The 19678-nt window shown below is 34.0% G+C and overlaps 1 protein-coding gene across 3 annotated transcripts in view; it reads right to left on the minus strand.

Annotated features, from left to right (window-relative positions):
- Positions 1-19678, minus strand: part of TRAPPC12 (trafficking protein particle complex subunit 12) — a 49230-nt gene that overhangs the window by 24326 nt on the left and 5226 nt on the right. For all 3 annotated transcript variants that reach the window (XM_071441383.1, XM_071441391.1, XM_071441398.1), the window contains exons 3-5: positions 19412-19528; positions 11976-12089; positions 10994-11132 (exon numbers count right to left, since the gene is read on the minus strand). In XM_071441383.1, the coding sequence (XP_071297484.1) occupies positions 10994-11132; positions 11976-12089; positions 19412-19528 (370 nt within the window). The remainder of the gene's footprint in view (positions 1-10993; positions 11133-11975; positions 12090-19411; positions 19529-19678) is intronic.

Raw genomic sequence — 19678 nt, forward strand, 5'->3', positions numbered from 1 at the left:
AAATGAAGGATTAAAAAAATGAAGTGTAGTTGCAGCTACATTACCACTAGCATTTAATAATTATGTATATTTTACAACCAATGTAGAAGAAATAAGATGAAATTACTGGCCTTCAAAGTATGCCTGTGAAAGAGATATAACCAGGGCATGCAAAACCTCTAGGCATATTTTTGTGTAACTTCTGGTTCATTTAAAACATCAAAGAATAGGGAATTTTAAGAAATATTTGAGGAGAATAATAAAAAAAATAATAATAATTAGTAGTAGTAGTAGCAAAGACCTCATTGTCTACATTTATGGACATCCAGGCTGACTTCACAGGCAGTTTCAGGAGTTTACCTGAACCCAAATGTGTGCAACATCTTGCTTTCAGGTAACTGCATAATCCTCATACACAGACAACAATACCAAACATAAACTAAAGACCACTAGTGAAACCAAATCAGAGCTGGCATAATGGGGATATAGGCCTTGCAAAATACCATGCCACCACTGCCTTACGATTTAGGTTTTATATTTTTCAGATCCTGTACTGCTTTAGTGTATAAAACTCCATAGCCTGTCAGCTACTGTTCTCCCATTTTATTCAGACAAAACAATTCCTCTCTAAGCCTGAAACTCAAGAAGGACAACTTATTGTCTCAGGCACCAGGAGATGTAAATAGTGAATTGGGGGGGGGGCAAACTTGGAGTAAATTACATCATTACCTAAAACTGTAATTGGAGGATTAACCCCTGATAATGGAAATGGACCAAACTTGGTATGAAAAACTCATGACCATCGTCCATCTGGGGTGTAGCCCCTCAGAGGCTTCTGACTGCCCAAGGTGTACCTATTGAAGGTCTTCAATAAAACACCCCCTTTTATTCTCTTAATTTTGTCTAGCCTCTGTTTCAGGTAACCATTCCAAGGCATCACCACATTTCTAATATTTTAATATGTACATTTGCTATACATATATTCTAAGGGGATTTCTCTCTCAAGTTACCTCTTGCCTCATCTTTTCTCAAAAACAGGACTCAGGAGCTTTCTAAATAGATTTTTGCACCTGTTCTTAACAGGCTTGTATGTCACAGAGGTAAATGCTATACAAAATGAGTCACTGCCTCTAGACTTTTTTAAAGGTTGACAAAATTTTAATCACAAGACTCACTAATTATGACCTTCACAGTAAGCCACTTATGTCTACATAAATTCTCTTGGCTGATGCTAACTATTCCCGATGGCTTCCCCGACTGCTGAGCTCCTGTAACGGACGCACACAAGTTTCATGCATCATCATATGTGGAAAACACATTAAGCAAATAAAACCACCTTTGAAGTTCTATTAACAGACACGTAGAAGTTGATTCAACCAGTCACAAAAGATGTGAAATATTTTATGCATGCATTCTGAATAGTGCTTAGCATGACAGAAGATACAGTCAGTGTAGGTAGGCAGTGAACAACAACAAAGAAAGTGGAAAATAATTTAAGAGTAAATTCTGTGCCAAAATACCAGAGAAAAATTGCTTTGCAGACATGTTGCAAACTGCACTGCAAACTTATGGAAGCAAATCTGAACTCCAGCTGGTTCTATCTCTATTACCTCTCCGATGACCAAGTTCTAATAACTCCAACAATCCAACAGAATCCTGTTAGAAAAAGCAGTACCTAAAACCTGCTAGTTTAGTACTGCTCTTTTGGAGAAGGTAGTATTAATTTACCAATTATGCACCTTCTGCTGCACTCAATGGGATTTCTGAGGCAAAGGTAAAAAAGGGGGAGAAAATTTTGTAAAAAATTGAAAAAAACTGAAGGTTTAGCAACATTTGGTTACTGACTGTGTTGCAGCACTGTTAGTTCTGAACAAGTTTGTATGTTTAAATCCTCTTGTAAAATGCAACAAAAGGTCAATTCAATAAACACTCATACAGAAAACTTGAATTAGTTTTCTTTGAATTAGTCAACACACAAATAGACAGGTATTTAATGGAGTACAGATGAAACATCTCACATGAGCAATTTGTAATAACATTTACATAATGTTTTGTGATACAGTTTTTTGGAATTCTGTATTTAGTAAAGTATTGATCTTGTGTATTGCTGAATGAAACCACTCTATCACAATCCCTGTGAAAGGAAAGAACAACCCACGACCAATGTACATCATCAGAAGTGGTGTCAGAGGATGTCAGAATGATGAATGCAACTCCAGGTCAACTTAAACTCCATAAGAATCTGATTTATTTTCTATTACAACTAAATCCTCAGTTGTAACACGCATTCAGAACTGTATTACTTCAAAATGTACTGTATGGATGCATTATTTCTCAACTGCTTAGTATTTCCTTCATAGCTTGTGACCAAAAAACATTTTAGTGAGATCTTCAGTAGTACATCAAGTGTGGTGACAGATCTCTCAAACAAAACCAGGAGAAAGCTGGCTCAGGCTGCAAGGCTAGTTACTGTAAAGAATTTTCAAACCAGAATTTGTATTACAATTTCTCACAGGAGCACCTAAAACTTTAGCATCTGTTTCTTCTCTTTCTTTTTCAAACTCATGACATAAACAGAAGAAATTTTACTGTAAACATCCAGCAAATCCATCTAATCAATGTCTGTTACTTATTGCTTATTAAGTAAGCAACTAAGTTTATTTAAAATATCAGAAACACTAGCTCTTTCTGCCCTCTTCCTCAGAGCCCTTGTAATCCTTCTGAATAGCAGTATTTTTCTTTTTTTTTGCAGAAAGGACAAAACTGTACACGTGTTCTCATACAAATGTGACAGCTGGGGAAAGGAGAAAAGAAACGTCCTTTTACCACTGATAAGGCTTTTTTACCAGCCCATGTAAACAGTATTGTGTAATTCCAGGTCAAATCAGATGAGCAAATTGCTCATAAAAAACCTGCAGCACTTATTCAAGCCACTCAATCCAAATAAAGACCTTAAATATACTGCTTATAAACTCTTGAGATTTTTGGTTAAGTGCATTTTCCCAGATATGTCCCTGTCTACAAGTAAACTTTTTAGTTAAATTATATGAGGTATGGAAAAATGTATCTAATTCAGTTCCTACAGTAAAACACTGATTTTCTAGTTTAAAAAAGGCCATAAATTTACTTAGATTTGGTAAAGTTGTCAATGAGAGCTACTTGTTTAAGGTGCTAATACAATTTACATACACTTCTCCAAAAGAAATACATGGCAGTAATAGAAAATAGAAAAGAGATCTGTTCACCAATGTAATACTGTAACTGATTAACAGCTATATTAGGGCTGACAAGAGGTGAGACTTAAAAAAGGTAAAAGAGATTTTCAGAAAATACTGTGATTTTAATTTTACATTATCTGGTTTACAAGAAAATTGGGAAGAAGTAAATGATGTCTGCTGATGACTCAAATAGATCAATAATAATAGTATTATGAAGGTCTGAAAGGCAAGTTGTAGAGTTTGGAGCAGAAAATTTAATGAAAAAAGAGATTAGCAGGGAGGAAAATAACTACACTTCCCTCAGTGAACACACTTATACTGGGGGGGAAAAAAAAAGTAAAATTGACTGCACTAACACTCAGCTGTAACAGAAATAATACAGGTGCTGGTTAGACTAAGGGTTACATTATCTTGTCAGAAAAGTTTCACCTACTCACTTTTAGGCCACTTAAAGCATTCAGGGAAAGACATATTTCTTTATAACAGGTTTCTATTATGAGCAGGCATACATATCTATTCCTGTGGCAACCCACTAGGGACAAAAAAAATTATATAAACACTGAATTTATCATAGAATGCCTTTTGCAAAGCTACTCAGAACCAAACCCATATACTTTATTACATTTCATTCAGTACTGCATTTAGCAGGGCAACATGTCAAGGAAGTATTTAAAACAATTAGCATATCCTGCAATTAAAATGTTTAGTTAAGAGCATAGGAGAATGGATTTTGCTCTCTACTTCATACTTCCAATTTCTACAGTAATGTCCTTACACAGTAAAACTATGCCAGCTAAGCTTAGATAATTTCCACAGAAGGCAATACCCTACAATTACTGCTATATATCAAAATTTTATTTTTAATTTAAGCAGGTCTTATTCTAGCTTGATATTTTACAGTTGACCTCTGTTGCTCCTCTTTAGGGGCTTCATAATAATATATAAAAATACATAATGGAAATGGTTTAATTTTAAGACAATTTTCTTAGCAATTACTTTTAAATACACTGGAGATTTTTCTTCCAAAGAATGTGATGTTTGACTGTCCCTTTCACATGAATTAATCTCATTCATATGTGTGTATATATATATATATATATATATATATATATATATATATATATATATGTATTATCATCATACAAAAGGCAAAAGTAAAAAAAGATCTGCTGAAAGGAAAATGGATACACTGAAAGCATGGGAACAGATGGAATAAAGAGCAAGATCAGGTAGAATTTTTTAAGACCACAGATTTCAATTTCTATTTCTTTATGAACAGCTGCACATTTTCATAACTGTCAAAACACAAACATCACCTCATGTCAATCAAATTCGAACTGCAGCCCTGATCTGCAGCCCTCTTGGAGCAGAGAAGAATATGCCAATGACCAATGCCAATTTTATCCTTGAATTTTCTTGCTGCAAACAAGTAACCAGAAATGCTTTCTGATCTGCCTTCTACAGCTTGTTCAACAAATCTTAAATGCCCAAAAGCAACAGAAGAGCAGATTATCAATTACTGAAAGGATGAAGTGGGATTTTGTAACAGTAAAAAAACCCAAACCAAAACAAAAGAAACATTCATTCCTTCACTGTATCGAGCCTCTGAAAAATCTTTTGCTTTACACTCACATATACAGAGAGATGTATATGCTTGCCTTTATATGCACAAACATAATTCTACCAAAATTTATAGGATTTTTAAGAGGGATAATGTAGTGAACTTCAAATCCTAGTTTCACTGACTAGAAATTAAAAGTACACTTAAAAATCCCAGTTCAACAGACTAATTTCCAAGGGTTTTTTTATTACCATCAATCCAGAGAGACTGAAGATGAGATAGGAGACTAAATGTTTGTAACCATTTAAAGAAAATGTTTTGAAAATTTTATCTGAAATTACATGCTTGCATATACTTTACAATTTAACTGCACATGACCTAAGAACAGAAACTCTGAATCATGATCTGGTTTTAAAAAGTTTCAAAAATACTTCCTCAGTAATTTGGAGTTACTTGCATTGAAGAAAGGAAAACATAACAGAAACAATGCAGGAAAACTACAAAAATTGCCCTGCAGCAAAGAGATCACCCTAAATCTTACCTACTGATAACTGTAATAAGGCAGAATTTAGAAATTAGTTATTTGCTCATAGTATTAAGAAATCCTGTGTAAAGCTGATACTGTTTTCAATGAGACTATGTAGCTTTGGGAAAGGAGAATGCAGAATTAAGTATTTTAGCAGTATTCTACCCCATTAGATTATACATACATTTCTTAAATAAAATATCTGTTTTATTTCAGAAAAAATTCTATTTCCATGTCTGAGTAGCCTGAACAACTAACTGGAACCACAACATTTGAGTGGTATTTATTCAAGCTGTATTAGCTGATTTTACAGGTAGACAGTAGCTCTGAAGCAACACAACAGTGAATTTAAAGAGGCAGTGGAGAGGCACACAATCATGAAAACAAAATAACGGGTAACCAGTTCCACTAGAGATTTTAATATTTTTACTGCCAACATGAGCTTGAATGAATAACTCTCCTGAACAACTGCCAAGACTCAATCAGTCTGACATGGGAGTGCTAACTTAAGGCAGTATTTGTGGTAACACATGAGAAAAAACCAGTACTACATGTAACAATATGGTGGAGTATTCTTTTTCTGCTTTCTGCAAAATTTATTAACAATGAGGAGCATTCTCTAAGACATAATTTCTTAGCCAGTGCATTTCTTCTCTTATCTTTATTTTAAAATTGATTATTTCCTTTTGTTTCTTGACCTACCACAATCTTTTATTATTAATCCTTTTATTATTATTAGTCTTTTTTCCCCACACCACTTTACATTCTGCCACAGTTATCCCACTTACCAAATCTGAGGAAGGTGCAAAAAAGGATGATTTATAGCATCATCAGACCCCATAAATTAATAAAAAGGAAGATTCAGCCAGCCTGCCTCCTACTGGCATGGACAAGTAGAAGAGAAAAAGGAAGACAGTAAACTCAAAATGGCCAAATGCCACTGTAGAGACATCACATAAAGGAGATCATTTTCCCAATCCAAGTCTGTCCTTATTTATGGCACAGGCTGACATTCACAAACAGGACCAAGCTTCAGGCAGACCTTGCAACTATACACAGTCCAGATTCCTGTAAAATGTCTTTTGTGGGCATTAGAGAAATACTGTGTTTAATACTAAGTGGATAAGTGTTTTCATAGCTAACACAGTATCTCTGTAGACATAAAACAAGTTTCTCACCACAATTTTTGCTATTTTATAAGCTTACAAAATGTAGTAACAATTATTACAGTTCACCTTACGCATCAGCACTGAAAACTTGTTAACAACATGGGTTGGTGTGACAGTTCTAGACCATGTATGACATGATTCCTTTAGAATGACTGGAATTTCAAAACTGAATAAAAGAAACAAATTAAGATCACTGCTTGAGTAACTAAGGACACATTAAAAATTAAATTACACACAAATTTTTTCTATCAATTTTTTAATGTATTTCTGATAAAAATTCTAAATACAATGGGTATTAGTAATGTCATAAAAGTAGCAATAGTGAAAAATGCCAAAGCAGTTGTGGTATCTAGACTCAAACTATTTTATATATAGAGAAAAAAAAAAATATATATATATAAAATTTATGTTATTTTTTTAAACAATCACTATCCACCCAGAAGTGCCATCCTATCACAGGACACACTAGAGTATCCCTAGTCACAACACTGCCACCCTTTTGAAAACTTGTGTTGATATTGAAATACCAAGAGGTCAAGGGAAGGAATACACTATGAAGTAAGTTTCTAGAACACATACAACTAGATATTTAATGCCATGTTGCTAATTTAGGCCCTTCCCACCAGAGAATAGAAGACTGATTTCATTTAGAAGAATACAGATGATGCTGCATGATCAGAAAGAAAATGAAAAGGGTAAAGGGAAAGAAACCCCACCCCATGTTACATAAGCTTCTGGTCAGAAGTTAAATTTTTACTTATGCATAGCTTATTTTTTCCCCCCTTTGCAATACAAAATAAATTATTCACAAGTTTTGTAGCTTTAGAAGACTGATTTTGTTAGCATTAACTTTTCTGGAACCTACTGCTCTATTAACCAGAAATAAGACCAAATTACCTCATAAAAAATGAAATAGCATTTTAATGTTCCATTTTAATTGTTGGCTCTCACAGGTTCAGAAACACATAGGCATTACCAATGGAAATGCTGTCTCAGGTTAGGCAAGTTATAATATGAGAGTTTATTATATATCACAAGGAACACAGACAAAAAATGGTAATGAATAGAAGTGGGTCAGACTGTGTAAATATAAAGGTAAAACCGTTAAAAAAAATTCCTGAAATCCATCTGTCATGAGTATGATGACAAAAATTCAGCCTTACATATCCCACACAGAACAATGAAGATATGCAGGAAGCAATCTGAAACAGGGTTCCAGATCTGACCCAAAGACCTACCTATTATGAAAGAAAAACATATGTAAAAATATGACTATTTAGCTTCTTTATGCAGATGAATTTTAAAGAACCAAATCTATAACTAAGGATTTTTAAGACTTTACTAGAAAATGGGAACAGTCTGTTCTTTGCTCCTTATCAATCAGCAATGATCTATGAGTGCCTTAACCAACCCCACTGGCCAACACAAGGATCCCAGCAGAATCAATGTCCCGAGAGGTTGCACTCCCACAGGCAATGCAGATGACTGAACAAAATGCCCATAGAAACCAGGAAAGGAAGATTCCAGAAGGACTAGATCTTACAGCCATGACAAAGATAACAATATTGGGATCAATACACATCATGGCTGCCAATGCCATACAAAATATGAGGAAGAAATGGAGATTAGCAATGCTGCTGAAAGGGAAACAGCTTTAGGTGAGTTTCAGAGGGAAATTAAGATGACTATGTTGGCCATGTTAAGTTAAATCAATGGAAAAGCATCTTTCACTTTTTGTACAGTTACTTGTAACTTAAATTCTTTGAGATAGATTTCTCAGAGATTAATGGATGAAGGGCTACTCTCACTGCTTTAAATTTCAAACTTCCCCTACTTCATGCACAAAACCCAGAAAACTTCCTAATGTACTATTTTTTATTATGAATATTTTGAGTACAGAAAGTATTATCTGCATTACAATTAATGAGAACATTATTTATATCTATACTCTCACTTCTTAAATTGACTTTTAAGTGCTTACTCCATTTATATACCATGAATCAAAATTAAAATGCTGAAATTAAGCCCTTTCTTTTAGGCTTATTACACCACAAAATGATACACAAAATTGCCGAATAGCAGTGGATTGTGTATTCATACTAATATATTTTAACCAAAATATAGGAATGATTTATCTGTATTTTATTATTTAAATTAGCTGGTTAACAATGCATGTATACTAAATTTCTTTATCCATAATCCAGCACAGCATAGTTTAAGGCTAGACAAAAAACAACTGCTTGTGTTCTCCTACATCTCTGAAAATGCTATTTCTCTCTCCTCAAAACTAGGTAAGGAATTGGATGCATATGAGATATCTACAACTAGCAGGTCAGCTCCATCCAACCCTGATCCTACTTTCCTCACAAATGATGAGATTATGGTCCCAGTTGATATGTTCAGCTGTTAAAAATTAACTGAGGCATATAATTATGAAATAGACTATCTTCCTTAAGCTCACCTCTTTTTACCATCAATATCCTCATAACTTGAATGAAACAACCCCAGTAGTTGAGTGACTAGTCCAGGATCCAAAGCTCAATCACAGGACAGGTGATTTCAACACCTGGCCAAACTGTCCAGAACTGCTGCTCCCTGCATCATCTGTGGCATGAGCACTCAAGTACCTCAAATATTGACATGATCTGCAAGGATTTTTCTTAGACAAAATAGCTTATTTTTAATATTGAAGAAGATGTGGAGACATACATACAAGCTGTGGAAGACAACTATTGCTATTGTGTGTGCAGCTGCCCTAAGAACATCAGATCCAAAAAGCCATCCAACCTTATGACCAGGACCTTTTTCACTCTTCCAGCTGACACAATTCCTTCCCAGTGGATTGCCTGTGATTACCTGAAGGACCATGAATAACATCAGAGGGAGCTGTTCTAGGCAGTCCCCACTGGCCTTGCTGGGCTGCAACTGATCTTTTGCATCACTGTACAAAATAATCTGCAAAAAATTGTGAACTGTCTGACGCCAACTTCCCTTCCTCAGAAACCTCAAAATCTTCTTTCTTTCTAGGTTACCCCATCAAGGCTATCTCATGTAAAATGGACTGTAATATTTCAGAGTGGCACTGTCTGTAAAAACTGCTTCTTACAAATGTCTTATTACACACTGTGGTTCAAATACAAAAGCCAAAGAACATTAAGAACACTCAAGAGCGTACTTGCATCAGAGAGTTATTCTTTTCTAAATAACACATATATAGAAAATAAAGTTTCAAAATAGCCTGAACAAGAGTAAAATTGCTCTTAAAAATAGCAATTTTTCAAACCCAGACTTCTGGAGAGCTAGAATATCCTGAGTAGTGGAACTATGTGGCTAACCTGTGGGCTCTTTGGAGCAGTGGGAAGTAGTGCATTTGTAACATGAGACAAACTGCTTAAAAAGAATTGAAGCTGGTGTTGTTTTTGTTTTCTTCAATAATGAGATACACAGTAAATCTCTGATTTTTACTTATTTTCAATTATTTAGCAAATAATACTATATTTAATCACGTTTCAATTAAGGAGAATTATTAAATTACTTCCAAATATAGTTTTTTTTCCTTTAATCCTATAAACCAGGAAATAACACCTGCAGTAGCATATGGGTGTATAAGTATTAAAAATAGCATAGTGATACTACCTGGATGAACTGAAGAGAAAAAATCTTATAGAGTCTGTTTCCACAAACTCTCTCATCATCTTTCAATCCTGGTTTTGAGTAAAATGAACTATTTGAGTTTGGTAGTATTTAATTTCAGTATCATAGAACTAAAACATTATATTTACTTGTTAAAACATTCCTCTCTAGCAGCATCATGAAATACACTGCCTACCTATATTGCTCTACCTGTTGTTACTTCTTATCACTACCCCCACTAATGATAGTGGGGCCCTGGAAAATGTTAAAGATAGACTCTGAAAATGTTAGGCTGTGTGTTTTGCCAGATCATTGCACCTGCATAAGCAGTGTGATAAATGATATAATTGTTAGATGTGATGATTGTTTAGTAATTAAATATAATCATTGCATAATCATAAGAAGAATCATGAGAAACTATGTTAGAAATTTAAGGGGGGCCACGAGGAGCCATGCTTGGCTGAAATCTATGTATACAATAGAACAATATAAGTTTAATAATTAACATGAAAATTATACAGAATATAAATTAAACAGAATATAAAATATAAAAATATATAAATATATAAAAAATATAAAATTAAACAGAATATAAAAACACGTTCATCCCGAACCCATGGCAGAGTCAGATTTGGGTTGGTAGCCCCTGACACCCAGAGTTCTTCAATAAAATCACCTACATATAATCAATTTTGTGATTATGTGTTTCTGAACGCTAACAGTATGAGCAATACTTTAATGTACTAATCAATCATGTTCTTCTGGGGAAAAAAACCAAACCAAAACCAACATAATCCATAGCTCTCCAATGCTTTAGCTTTAAACACCACCTGAATCCAACCAGTATTTTATAATGACTGTTAAAAAGGGAATAAAAGAAAAGCATTTCATAAATCAAGTCTTTTACCTTTACGTCCAGGGTATACGTTGGGGTAGTATTCATAATAAAGATCAGGCTGGTCCAAATTTCCAAATGGTTCAAATTCCATTTCTGCATTTTGGAACAGATCCAGTTTTACCAGAAGTGCTAGTCTCACAAACCACAGCTAAAAATTGATACATATAAAAAAAGGGAAAGACAAAGTCTGTTATTAGCTTCTATCAAAAGCCACATCCAATACAATTTCAACTTTTCAATTTTTTCTGATAAAAGCTGAGTAAAGAGTTTCTCTGTTACTGAAAAGAATCAGGATTTATACTTACCTGCTCTTTTACACAGTACTTTTCATCAAATCATTAAAACAAAGCTCAGAGGACCGATGTTTAATCGTTTGTAGAGATAAACAAGGTTTATTCAAGATTTTGAAGATGAAGTTTAAAAACTAGTCTGCCTCAAAACTGGAAAATCTCTCTTTGAAATGAGTTAGTATGTACCAATTATGAATCTGGTATTTTAACTGCTTTTCCAACTTTACGGTATCCTTAAAATCTTTTGGTGAAAAACCATGAGCTTTAAAATCACCAGGGTCAAAAACATGAGTTCTCATCTGGTAACATCTGAATCACTTGCAATATTCTATTAATTGGGATTAATAAATGAACACATGAACACATTTCTAACATGTAGAATCTTACTACAAAGTTCACAATCTAGATAGTTCCGTGAACTTTAGAGGAATGAGTCTTTCAAAACAACAAAACATATTCCATTTTACTAGTGTAAAAACCTTTAAAAACATAGAATCAAGATTGGATTTTCCTTAAAAAAGTAAGTTTGTTTTAAATGAAGGCCTACTTTACATAAGCAAACAGAAAAAATGTCTTGCTAAAATACTTAAATAACCTCAGTTTCTATGTTACAATTGGGAAAAGGAGTTTGATCCTGTTAAAAAAAAATGCCACTATGAATATTGTTGATAAAAAAGTGACAAGAGCATATTTAAACATACCTGTAAAGAATCTGTTGTATGGCTAGCAGGCAGTCCACTTTTTTTATAGCCTTGACCATGTGCAGTTAGAAGCCGCCCACACAAGTCAACTGCTGCCCTCCAGTTTTTACTGCTCTGGGAAGAAGAAAAGAATACGTAGCAAAATCATCAAGTCCCTAAAATGCACAACTGCTGATTTTGCCTGCAGCAGCAACATGTACCCATCAGTAATAATGACAAGGTCAGGAGAGCTGGCTGGTGAGAAGCAGAATGTCATTTGTCAAAGCTGCATGTCTAATTAGGCAAAAAGGGAAATCAAGTATTAACATCACCAGGTCACTAAAACAAAAGAATATACAATACCATATGGAATTCTAAACTTAAAGCTATATCATCTTTGATTATATAAATGAATATACTATAATATTCCCAACTTTGTTTTCTCCTAAAAAAGGAGAAAAAATTACCAGCCAGGCATTATCAATAATATTGAAGGTACTCTACAGTCATAAAGCATTCAATGCCCATTCTCATCTCACTGACTTCAGTATCTCAGATTATAACCCCTAGTACAGTTCACTTCATGCAGAAAAACTTTTAGTATTGTCCAGGATACAAAATTCCTATTAATCAAAAACAAAGAACAAGGAAGAATACAATGCAAAAATTGTAATTTCAGAACAATAACAACTGTTACACCTACAAAACACAAACATTTGAATTTCCACTGAATTACTAATTTCAAAATACTCTTAATTTTTTTTTAATCATAGAACAAAGACATTCCTAGTTAGACAAATCGAACTGTAGTCTCACACTGTTAATCAGTTTTTCAACAGAAATATCCCAATGTTTCTGCCTTGTATAGTCTGATGCAACAAACCAAAAACTTAAAACATAGATTAATGCTTCACAGGTTTTAACTATTATACTTTTCTATTATACAGAGGAGTTTTTAAAGAGACATGTATCCAGCAGGTCATTGTAAAGTAAATATATGCTATTCCTGAAAGTAGTATTTTTTTTCAAATAGTTTCTTAATACATAAAAAATATAACTGTAATATAAAATAATCATGCTGTCTGATGAAATGTGAAGGAATAAAATTCATTTTTATTGGTGCTTGCAAAGTCCAGATACTAATCTTGAACTAGTATTTTATTATTTTCTCTCCACTGTTTTAGAAATACAGCAAACAGTCACACTGAAAAACCAGCAGCAACAACTGAAAAGTTTTCTTATTTTCTGGCCTCCATTTTGCAGCCACACAGGCTGCAAACAGGCCCCTACAGAGATCACCACACACTAACCACCTCATCTCCTCTCTGCATTGTCAGATGCCAGATAAAGTTGAGTTTCATTGGAAATGTGAAAGTTGGCTGACAGCAAGACCATGAAACAGCATGGCACACTCTGAGCCATCTACTTTCTTATGGAAGAGCAGGAATTGATAATGCATTATTATATCCTTCAACATCTACCTGTATCAGCTTAGAAAAGCTGAAAGATACTGGCATAGATTACCTGAAATTCATTCCTCTTCTGGAGAGACAAACTACAATTCTTATTATCCTTAGAACAGGAGCAAACACAAAAACTAAAAAACTGCTAAACTAGAACTGCTCAACTTGTCTTCCCAAATGAGAGTTAGGATCAAAAAATATCACTTATGACCAACTCAGTTGCTACAATCTTTTAAATTCTATTTCAGGCATGGACAAAAAAATACTTTATCGAACAAGACAGCCAAGAGAAGCAAGTCTGACAATTATTGTGAAAACAGTCTTTGCTTGAAGATGAATATTTGAAATTATTTCAAAATGAGAGCTGGCTGCTGGTCATGAAGCATAATTCTCTCTGGAAGCTTAATAGAAGACTGCTGGCAGTACAACTCTATTTTGACATTAACTGGACAAATTATTGTCTTAGGCAAATTGTACCAGGCTTAAGAGTTGCCAGTCCACCAGAAATCTTTATCTGTTTCAAATATCCCTCAAAACTTTACAGGTCACTTTTGTGCTTCCTATGGTCTACAACTGCACAGTTCTTAAAATCCAGGTTCCTTACATCTAAATTTTGTAAGTTTTAAGTAGAGACCCAAAGCAAATACAGACACTACAGCTTCAGATACAGCATAAAAAATACTGAAGAACATTCTCAAAGACAAAAATAATTGTTATGTGATGATCAGGATATGGTTGTCCAGCTGTAATTGTGTGAAAGCACTAATTTCTCTAAGAAAAAATAATACCATCAGCCAAATATTATTGCTAAATAGTTCACTAACACAGCAGCAGCCTGAAAGAAGAGAACTACTCTCCACACAATCTTAGTATCATCTTTCCACTCCCCTCAAAAGTATGGAGCTGCTGTTCTTCTAATGAAAGCCACCAGCCAGCATGATTTCTGTACTTTTTAAACACTATTAGACTAGATGTTTAACTAGTGAAAGGATTAAAAAAAAAATCTGTATTATATATATATATTTTATATATATATTATTATATATATAATATATTATATATATATAATATATTAGATATATAATCCGTATTATATATATAAATATCTAACCAAAAATTAAAAATCCAAACCATTTCAGTACCAACTGCTGTACATACATCAAAGCTAGGCCAAGCAGATCAGCCACCCAACAGACACTGCATCAGTCCTTGCAGAACTTCTCTGTTCTTCAAAAAACCCCAGAAATCCTGGGGGAGGTTTACATACAGACAGGGAAACTGCATAGTAAAACAGATTTCAAATGTAACTCTTCTGTGAAGCAAAGAGAGGCACGCAGACTGGAAATCTACAGAAAATGTGTTCAGTGATGAAAAGGGAACTCCTCTGATACACAAAGACAATTTATAACATCATTCAGTCTCTCAGGAAAACCACTGAAATTTTATCCAATAAATAGCTGCTCCTTAGTACAGAAATGCAACCTCTTCCCAAAAGCACACATTTACAGTTTGTACCTCTACCACCTTCTCTCAAATCAGCTATAAAAATGTAGGAAATTGCTCACTGATTTAGAAACAAAAGAACAATCCCCTCCCCTATTTTAAGGATAATTTATAACTTATTAAAGTGAATATGTATGTTATACCACTGTATCCAGGTTTGTTATATTTAAAAATATATGCAAAAGCACAACATTACTCATGTGCAAAAGTAACAATATATGACTTTTATAAAATAGACTCAAAGGGAGTCATTAACTCGACATTGTAACACCATTAAAGTGATTAAAATGTCCTCCTCCACTAGCTATGACATGCTTCTCCTCTGTAAATTACATTGGTAGAGCATCTACACATCAGTTAAGAAAATGTAGCTAGTAACCCTTTTTTGGTCTAGCAGCTTGAGGGTAAATATTCCATATTTAGAGGAAACATTACTTATTTACAATGGCAAGATACAGCCACTGCAAGATACACAAGATACTTTTTCTAAGTATGACAACTCTGAAAGACTGCTTTTTTCTCTGTCTGTAGACACCTTACAACTGAAAACATCAGAAAGGCCTCTGGTAAGCAAGACTGTACTATTTGTTCAAATGAGGGTAAAAAACCAGTCTAAAATATGGAATAACAAGAACATAATTGCAGCTTACACCTTGTTTTTGCTGCTGTAAAACAAAGCAACATTGTGATGAGAAGATCTTGCTTACATTTATTTGCTCTAGAGTAAATGCATATTCCTATGCCAGATGCTAAAACTTTTTAGAAATTGAAAACCCAGATTTTGTTTTCAGTTAAAACACATAAAAACTTATCCAGTACAGATATATAACTCTATTCACAAATTATTATAGAATTATAGTATAGAACTGCTTCAGCAGCCCCTTATCTCTTTAAAGCCCTAATGTTGTAAAACTAATTCACCTACACCACCTCCATATTGTTTTGCTATCAGTAGAGCATTTCCAATTCACTGCTGCCCATCCCAGAGAAGAAACTGAAAATGTGAAAGAACAGTTGTTCAATAAACCATCTTTGGCTTACTGGCAAAAATCTCATTCAAATAATTTAATTGATCAAATTGATGCTGAATAATTTTGTTAACCAAGTCTAACAGCTTGAGTTCAGTTCCTGGTGAAAAATTATTCTTCTTAGACATGATGCTACTGTTGGTGATCTCATCAGAAAAGTGCACCTTTGGAAGTTCAGCTTATCAACTTCTTGATAAATTTTGTTTTTGGACCATTAGTTGTACTTGAGGAAGCTTTTGCAGACTGCATTATGATCCTCCCCAAAGGACATCAGTCTCCAACTTTCTTTGCTGCAAGCACTGACTGCATCATACCCACAGAAGGGCTTTTACTTAAATGTTTTTTACTGGAATTTTTACAGGAATGTGAGAAGGTACTACTCGAGAATGCACACTGGAAACAGTCCAATATAAGGTATTCCTCTGTAGCCCTGGTGAAAAGAGGTGGTATCTTCATTTGTAGATGTAACCTAGGAGGTGGTACTGTCAATATGTAAGGAACACATCACTAAACAGGGACCAGATGATTTACAGTATCAGAACAATAGAAAAGGTAAAACACAAGGCAAGTGGTGTCATTTACAATGTACTGTGCTGAGTTCTGAGCAATGATAACAAAAAGATGTTAGCTTCAACTGGGAGAGAGTCTGAGAAGAGCTCCAAAGAGGATTATGAAGGCATCCAGGACAAGATGATTAGAGAAGGGTTATTTTTTCCTTTAAAAAGAAAATCTGAGAAGTGGAAGTGCCATGGCTGTCTGCTCATACAAAGTAGCAGGGAAGAAGAAGCAAATATTAAGGAAAAAAAAATTACTTAAAAAGCAACATAAGACCAAAACACTTAAATGATTGTAAACAACTTTAGCTTTGATTAGAAGAAAGATTTTGAAGGAGGACTGATTGGAATGCCTTTGATTAACAACCAAAGGAATGAACTTCTGATATAGCCTTTGAAAGTAGAAGCAGTATATTTGTATTTATTAAAACAGCCAAATAAGCTAACAGAATTAATCATATGGTAGAATAGAAAAGCTTCAGAATTGCATCTGAAAACCCATGGTTTGAAAATTTGGTATACTGGTGAGCATATTTTTCCATCCACACAGCATTAAAAAAATAACTAGACACTAATGAAGCAGTTTCCTCTGAAGTAGACAGGCTTAGAATACTGTTTTTATTTTTTCCTTTTTTTTTTTTTTTTTTTTTGTCCCCATAACACAATGGAGTTTGCCCAAGATCATCTGAGAATTTTATCCTAACAAATTTCTTCATAACAGGACTAAACATTCACTTCTGGTTTCAGCTGTCACTGGTGTCTTCCTAGAGCATGTGATAATTGTTGGGACTTTGAGATGGAAACCCATCTAAATTTAGCTTGTGAATCAGGGACTGTACTACTAGGTCTCTATTGACTGTGAGTTCAGACAACAACTCACATGTAAACACCTAAATAACAGATATCAGTCTGAAGGTGAAATTTATCCTAATTCTAAGCATTTCTCTTCTGCACTGCAAATGCATTCAAAATACACTCTTCTAAGTTGCTGCAAGGGATTGAACTGAGTAACAAGAAATCTCATGTTCATGTGTGGTACAGAAGGATACCAAATTAACAGCTAAGGAAAAATCTTAACTGTATGGAAACTGCACAGCAATATTCCAAATATTCACTAGTTTTTAACTAGATCTTAAGATAAATATTGTCTGTAAGTTGTCCTTTGCATTAAAAGATTTCTTTGCTGAACATTTTAGGTCACAAATTCTCTCATAAACAAAGTGAGTAGTAACAGAGTAGTTGTTATAAGTCATTCTGGCCTATTATGTAGGTAAAAAGCATTATCTTTTTAGTTAATATCATCTAGCATAGGATTTTAATGTTTTAAAGTCTGAAATCCCTTTAACTTTCAAGACTCTAGTCAATCAGAAATAAATTTCCCACATGTAGACTTTAAGAAGAAATGCAATGTTTGCAAGGGAGCAAAAAAAGACCAACTAATTCTCATCATAAAAAGAAAGGAGTTCTACAAATGAAACTGAGAAAGTTATTTTGCATACTCAAAACCAACTAACAGCTAATGACTGAAAGCCTTGAAAACCAAAGAACATTCTAACTTCTACCCGAATGGTTTCTATTTTATAAAAAACCCCACCATTCTAAATATGGCAAGGTTTTTTTTAAAAAAAAAACCTGTAAGTAACGTAAGTAACCATAAATACCGTAAGTAACAAAATATCCTACAGCTGCAGACTGCCTCCTAGCTTCACGGCCTTGGGCCTAAAAGCTTTAACACAACTCTTCTGATGCTTAAGAGCAGGCTCAAAGCAAAAACAGTATCAGCAGCACCAGCATTGTAATTTAAGGTACAAGATGGTCTGCACCATAGAAGAACATCTTGCACAGACACCACTACCAGGCTAAATAGGAAAGTATTTCCCACACATCAAAAATTCTCTTCTGGAAGATGCACAGTAAGTGTGGGAAAAAAAGCTTTTTGCTACTTAAGACACTGATGGGTACAAGACTTTTGCATAAGAATTTTTTCCTCTCTCAAGTCAAGCAAAACATTGAGATAGACAGAAAAACGTGTCTAAGGTGGAGATCACAATCTGTCTTTTCATGTTTAGTTTCTAAAATTTCCTCTGAATTCCTTTAACAGTGCTTGTTGAGATCTCCTAGACTATTCCTAACATGACAAAAAAAATAATCTCTTTTGGAGCTTTACATGTAAAGTCGCACGATTAAATTAAAGGATGTTAAATACTAAATACAGCATGTCCTGATAATTTTTCACTACTTTTCCTCAGCAATTTTTAATCCATTTTTTCAAAAATAAAGTAAATCCAAAACATCTTGTTACGTCATCAGATTAAAGAAGGCTCAGTCATGTATGTAATAGTAACGAATTCTGCACAGGAAGACAATGGTTAAAGGAACAAGGCAAGGGTTACAAGGCTGCTAGACACAACTGTTTTCAGAACAGAAATATTTATGTTAATGAAAGGATTAGGTTAAGCTTTCCTCTGGAAGTAATTTGCTTTAGTTTTCTGCACTGAAGTAAAAAACCAGGTAGTTGAAATTATCATACCAGTTTGGCTTGCCATTTACAATTTCTATGTCTTTTTGTAAAACACAAAGGTGAAAATGTAAGTACATACACATGTAAACAAAAACATTATTAAAATCTGTTTCGCAACCATTTGTATTACATAAAAACTCACAGTCACTTAAAATAATTTTTTGTAACTTATGCACATAAAAAAAATGTTTACTATGTGATTTCAACCCAAATAGTTAAACCCCAGTGTCATTCCCATTAAAGACTATTGTAGTTTGGTTAGTACTACTGAAGGGTCAGGAATAGACTAACACAGTTTTTTCCCCCAGTTTTTCCTCAGTCGGTAGCTCCCACTTATCTTGAGAGAAACACAATATTAAATATATATTATATGATGATTGTTACTTACAATTAGCTGTTTTAAGCCTACAAATGACTGCTCTACTGAGTTGGCATTTAAAACTTGTCTCTTCACTGCAGCCTGCTCCCCCAAGAAGCGAAGCATTAGGTCTTTTACTGCATCTCCCTTGGTGTTCATGCAACAGAAAAAGAAAGCAGATAACAAGACTATTTAAAACATTATTTCAGCAAAATAAAATGTAGAATTAAAACTGAGCAAAAGAGTTCTTTCCTCTAGAGAAATACAAATTTTCCAGTATGTTACATGTGTAATAAA

Source organism: Agelaius tricolor, unplaced genomic scaffold (genome assembly GCF_023055355.1).
Source record: "Agelaius tricolor isolate 1412-34295 unplaced genomic scaffold, bAgeTri1.0.p SCAF_1, whole genome shotgun sequence".
NCBI classification, from domain to species: domain Eukaryota; kingdom Metazoa; phylum Chordata; class Aves; order Passeriformes; family Icteridae; genus Agelaius; species Agelaius tricolor.